This window comes from Macrotis lagotis, chromosome X (genome assembly GCF_037893015.1).
Source record: "Macrotis lagotis isolate mMagLag1 chromosome X, bilby.v1.9.chrom.fasta, whole genome shotgun sequence".
In the NCBI taxonomy this organism is placed as follows: Eukaryota; Metazoa; Chordata; class Mammalia; order Peramelemorphia; family Peramelidae; genus Macrotis; species Macrotis lagotis.
In genome coordinates, this window is record NC_133666.1 from 618,227,609 (window position 1) to 618,233,745 (window position 6,137).

At 55.5% G+C, this 6,137-nt stretch overlaps 1 protein-coding gene across 1 annotated transcript; it reads right to left on the reverse strand.

Moving 5' to 3' along the window:
• Positions 1–245: 245 nt before the first annotated feature.
• MAFA (MAF bZIP transcription factor A) lies at positions 246–1,322 on the reverse strand. The gene has a single exon (XM_074199462.1). The coding sequence runs from the start codon at positions 1,320–1,322 to the stop codon at positions 246–248; it is 1,077 nt and encodes a 358-aa protein (XP_074055563.1).
• Between the last annotated feature and the right edge of the window lie 4,815 nt (positions 1,323–6,137).

Consider the following 6,137-nt stretch of genomic DNA (forward strand, 5'->3'; position numbering starts at 1 on the left):
ATACATGGCCCGCATGCAGGGAGGCCCGGCGGGGAGAAGGGGCGGGGGGGACGCAGGCGGCCGCTCCCCCCGAGTCCTAGGAAAGTTTGGAGGAGAGGCGGCCTCCGAGCGCCGCGGCGCTCCCGGGCCCGGGCCCCCCTTCCCGGGGCGGCCTCCCTCGGGGGGGAGCTTCTGGACGCGTCCCGAGTTCAGAGCGGCCTTGGGCCGGGCCCCGGCTCCCGGGCGGAGGCCCCGGGGACCCCGGCTCACAGGAAGTAGTCGGCGGCCCCCTTGGCGGCCCCCGGGGCGGCCTGGGGCGGGGAGGGCTCCCGGGCGAAGCCGCCGCCTCCGGCCGCCGGCCCGGGCCCCGCCGGCCCCGGGCCTCCCCGGCCCGCCAGCTTCTCGTATTTCTCCCGGTAGAGGTCCCGCTCCTTGGCCAGGCGGCCCACCTCCAGCTTCAGCTGCTCCACCTGGCTCTGCAGCTGGCACTTCTCGCTCTCCAGGATGTGCCGCTGCTGCACCCGCTTGTAGCGGCAGGACTGCGCGTAGCCGCGGTTCTTGAGCGTGCGCCGCTTCTGCTTCAGGCGGATCACCTCCTCCTTGCTGAAGCCCCGCAGCTGCCGGTTCAGCTCGCGCACCGACATGGACACCAGCTGGTCGTCGGAGAAGCGCTCCTCCAGGCGCACGTGGTGGCCGTGGCCGTGGCCGTGGGCCGCGCCGTGGTGGTGGTGGTGGTGGGCCGCGTGGTGGTGGTGGTGGTGGTGGTGGGCCGCGTGGTGGTGGCCGGGCCCCAGCTCCTCCCCGGCGCCCCCGCCGCCGCCCGCGCCCGCGCCCGCGCCCGCGCCGCCGCCCGGGAAGCCCTGGGCCCGGAAGGTCTCGTAGGCCGCGGCCGAGGGGTGGGCGCCGTGGTGGGCGCTGCCGATGAGCGCCTCCACCGCGTCCTCCGGCGTCAGGTTGAGCGCCTCGGGGTTGAGGTGGTGCTGGTAGCCGCTCATCCAGTACAGGTCCTCCAGCGGCGGCTTGCCGCCCAGCGCCCCGACGGCCGGGGGGCCCGCGCTCGCAGGCCCGGGGGGCCCCCCGCCGGGCGCGCCGCCGCCGCCGCCGCCCCCGGGGCCGCCGGTGCCCGGGCTCGGGGCGCAGAAGCTGGGCGAGGACGGGACGGAGGAGCAGGGCGTGCTGAGCGGCGTGGAGGACAGGGAGCCGGGGGGCAGGCGGTGGCAGAAGCGCTCCGCTTCGGGGGGCTCCTTCTTCACCTCGAACTTCATCAGGTCGAAGTCGTTCACGTACTCGATGGCCAGGGGACTGCTGGGCAGCTCGCCGCCCATCGCCAGCTCCGAGGCCATCTCAGGGGGGGCCCGGCCCCGGCCCGCCCCGCGCGCCCTGGCCGCCCGGGGCCGCGGGGCGCAGCGCGGCGCCCCCGACGGGGCGGGCGGCCGCGGCCGAGGCGCGGGGTCTGGGCCCGCGGAGGCGGGGGGGGGGGCGCGCGGGGCGCAAAAGTTAGTCGGAGCGGACTGGCGGGGAAGTGCGCGGCGGCGCCCGGGGCCGGCTCCCCGCGCGCCTGGGCTGAGACGCCGCCCGGGCCCCGGAGCCGGCGCCCTCCCCGGCCCGGCCCGGCCCGCTCGGCTGCGGCACGCGCCGCTCCCGCGGCTTCCCAGGCGCGGCCGGCGCGTCCCGGCGCGTCCCGGCCCGGCCCGGCCCGCCCAGCGCCCCCCCCCGCCCCCGGCTCCGCGCGCTCGGAACGCGCAACGCCGCGGCGGCCCTTTTATAGAGCGCGGCGCGCGAGCCCGCCTCCCCGGGCGGGAGCCGCAGCCCCCAGGCCAATCGGAACCCCAGCCCGGCCGTGCTCATTTGCCTATCCCCATGGCAACCCGGGAGCCCAGCTGTCAATCTCCTGCGGGAAACAGCTGTGGGTGAGCGGAAGGCAGGAGCCGCTAGGAGCGGGATCGCGGGGCGCGGCCCCCTAGTGGCCGGCGCTGGAGATTGCGCGGGGACGGGGTGGGACGTCCCGGCCTGGCCCGAGGAGCCCGCCGCCCCGGCCCCGGGCCCGTCGGGGGGGGCGCCCGCGGGGGTCCGCAGCGCCTCCGCCTCTTCCAAAGGCTCCGGCCCAGAGACGGGCAGCCAACACGGCCGGGCCGGCGGGCCTGGAGCGACAAGACCGGGCTTAGTCCGCGAGGGAAGTCGCGGCCCGTCTCGTCTGGGCTAGGAAAGACTGAGATCCCAGAGGCTCCTTCCACCTCTCCCCCCGTTGCCCCCAGCCCGCATCTAGCCGGGAAATCCCTTCACGTCTCCTCCTCCAGCTGGGAGACCAAAACTGGGAGACCCGCGTGCCCCCGCGTGCCCGGGGGGCTGCGGGGAGAAAACTGGGAGACCCGCGTGCCCCCGGGTGCCCGGGGGGCTGCGGGGAGAAAACTGGGAGACCCGCGTGCCCCCGCGTGCCCCCGCGCGCCCGGGGGCTGCGGGGAGACCCCAGGCGCTGCCCAGCCGTCCGGCTTCCAGGGCCGGCGGCAGGAGCGCTATTAAGATCCACACCGACTCGTCATCCAACCCAGGCTCCTCATTTTACAGCTTGGGGAACTGAGGCTTCAGAAGGCGCAGAGCCGGCGCTACAGCCTAAGCCTTCCGTTTCCAAACCCAACTCTTTCCCACCCTTCTCCTCTGTCTTCCGCTGCTGCCGATTTTAGCATTCATCATTTCCATCCTCCGAACATCATAGGAATGCAACAAGGAGAGGTTTGGCCAAGCTGGGGGCCAGGACGGCAAACATCAGATGGCCTCTGTGGAGGCTGAAGCGAGATCTGGCGACCTGACTGGGGGGGGGGGGGGGGGGCGGGGGGAGCAGTTGGGCCTGGATCACTGGAAAAATCAAAGGAATGGTCTCCACTAGAAATAGGAAATGCAGATTTGAGAGCAGGATGGAGGGGGGAGCGGGGAGACGTCGGTAGGCGGGGAAATCCGAATGGAGCTGTCCAGCAGGCACTTGGAACCTGGGTTTACATGCGTTTTTTTTCAGGATGACGATAGACTCCGTGGGGAAGGGGTTGGGGAAACATCCAATTTAGGAGCCAGGAAGAGGAGGGCAACCTCAATGTTTTGTTCAGCATCTTATTTCTACATTATCAGTGCCTCATACCATCTTCCACAACCAACTGTTGCAAATCTTTTTTGTTCACTCTGGCCCTGGAACGTACCTCCAATGGCTGATGGCTTCAGATATTGGTTCTTTCAGCTCCCCTCTTTTTAATTTTTCTCTTTTTTATTTGCTTATTTTAAACAATGAATTAAAGCAAAATGGCTTATTACGCAATAAACAATCATCTAAATATTAAGAAGCTTCTTTCTTAATTTTTTTTTTTTGGTCTAGGACTTCCTGTCTCAACTAGGTTAGAAGTACAGTCAATACCCACAGAGCTGATCTCAAATACTGATCAGAACAGAAGTTTGGCCCTGTTCTTTTTTTCTAACCTGCTTCTGGAGCTCAACACAACTGGTCCTGTTCTCAGTATGGACACTCAGTTGACTTTAGTCCCAATGCAAGAACCCCCAGGCTCGAGTAATCCACTAGCCTCAGCCTCCTTGCCATGAGGGACTACAGTTGTACAACACTAAGCCAGATGAAGTGTCTTAGTGTCTTATAAAATGAATTTTACTGACGCTTTAAAAAATATCCATCAATCTAACTCACAATCATTTCCGAAAATATCTCCCTCCCAATTCCAATTGAACAATTAAGTAAAAATACTTTTTTAGATACAGAAACTGCACCAGGAAATACATACATACATACATACACACACACACATACACACAATATTATGTCATAGTAAAAAACACTTCTGTTATGAGGAAGCTTGCTTAATTATCTTTTCTTCTGAACCTCTGTTTTTTCCAATCAATCAATAAGTATTTTTTAATCATTTATAGTTTTCCGGATGGTGTAACATTGGAGATACAAAAATAAAACTAAGACCAGTCCCAACACTTGATGGTAGAGACTTATAGGACACATATGGAGTAGATGGAAGATAACTTGAGAGGGGAAACCATGAGTCATGAGGGGAGCCATTGAAGGTCTGAAAAAGACATCCTGTAGAAGGTTGCATTTGAGATGAATCTTGAAAGAAATCAAGAATAGGAAGCAATCAACACAAAGGCATGCACAGAAGAGACAGGGTATTGTGCATAAAGACCAATAAACAGATTAGTATTTAGGTTGGATTATAGAGGGAGGGACATGTATGAAGACTTAAAAGGCAGGAAGGGGGTCAGGGCATGAAGAGGGCCTATGTTGACTGATTGGCTGTTGTTCTTCATTATCAAAAAAACACAAAATTACATCACTATATATGAAACAAATTATAGTATGTCTGACTGTGGCTGATCAAAGCAATATGAGATTGGAATACTCTATCACAAGTTAGGCACAAACAGTCCATATGTTTCTCACATTTCCTTTGAGCTGCTTCAATTTTGCCTTCCAATCATAGAGTGCAGCCCCCTCTCTTATGAGGGCACACCAGGCTGGACAGTCCTCTCCCTTGCTGCACAATCAATTCCAAAATACTTAAAAGAGATCTTCAGGGTGTTCCAGTATCACTTTTTCTGACCCCTTTATGAGTACTCTACATAAAATAGTCTTTTTGGCAAGCAGACATTTGACATTCTAACAACATGGTCAGCCCATTGTAGTTGTGCTCTCTGTAGTGATGCTGTAATGTTAGGCAGTTTAGCTCGAGAAAGGACCCTAAGTGCCTGGTATCTTCTCCTGCCAGGTTATCTTCAGAATCTTCCTAAGAGAATTTAAATGGAAGCAATTCAGTTTCCTGACACGGTGCTGGTAGACTGTCCAGGTTTCACAGTCATATAGCAACGAGGTCAGCATAACAGCTCCGTAGACCTTCAGTTTGGTAGTCAGTCTATTACCTCTTCTTTCCCATACTTTCAGAGTCTCCCAAATACTGAGCTAGCTCTGGCAATGTGTGTCAGCCTCACTGTCAACATGTACCTCCCTGAAAGTACACTGCCAAGGTAAATAAATTTGTCCAGAGTATTTCAAAACTTTTCTGCTTTCTGTAATCCACGATTTCATATTTGGATGGTGTGGTGCTGGCTAAATGTAAAACAAAAGAAGTCACAGGGAACTCCCAGAGTTTACTGAGTGGGGGGAAATCTATGCTTTAGGAAAACTACCTTTATGACTGGATGCAGGACAGATTGAAGAGGGCAGAGAAATTACTTAGAAAGCTATTGATGAGGACCTGACCTAAAGTGTTTTATTGTGCCAGTAGAGAAAAGAAGACAAATATAATAAATGTAAAGGAAAAAATGACAATATTTGGCAACTAATGGGATATGGGAAAAGTTGAATTGCTAACCTGGGTGACTGAGAGGATGGGGATGCCCTGGATCTTTTTGGAGGGAAGTTCAGAAGAGAGGTGGGTTTAGGAGGAAAGATGAACTTTTGGTTATGTTGAATTCATAATGCCTTCCTTTTAGTGACATTTTCATTTACACAGTTACAATTGCTGTAGATTAATTTTTTTTAGTTCTGTTTCATTTACTCTGCATCCATCTATATAAAGTTCCATGTTTCTCTAAACTTATGAAATAATATTTTATCATATACACAATAAACATTTTCCCATCTGCTCTGCAACTTATGGTTACCTTTTCTCATTCTTTTATTTTTATCTTTTCTCTGTCACAACGAATGACACAATTAATTCTTTGCTATATGATGGCTATTGGTTTCTGTCTTTGATGTCTTGGGACCATTGATTTACTTTGCTTTTGCATAATTATTCCAAACTGACCTCGCACATGTTTGAACTAATCATCAGAATCACAGTAATGTATTAATGTACCTATCTTCCCATAGCTCCTCCAACACTGACTCTATTGGGAGTCATCTTTTCCAATGTCAGGGTATAAGACCTTATATCAGATTTTCAGGTGAATTTCTCCAGCTCTTTCAGATCAAGGACTGTTTCAATTCATCTTTGTAACACAACATCTATGTACCACAGTCTCTGGAATATAAATGCATAAATGCTTGTTGACTAGTAGCATGACACAAGTACACAAATGCTCATTTATAATCTATTTTTCTTTTCTGTAGGTATCTCCAATTTAACATATTCAAAGGGTAACATATTCAAAAC

Excerpts from the sequence above, each read along its gene's own strand:
- MAFA (XM_074199462.1), bottom strand. The coding sequence starts at position 1,322 with ATGGCCTCGGAGCTGGCGATGGGCGGCGAGCTGCCCAGCAGTCCCCTG.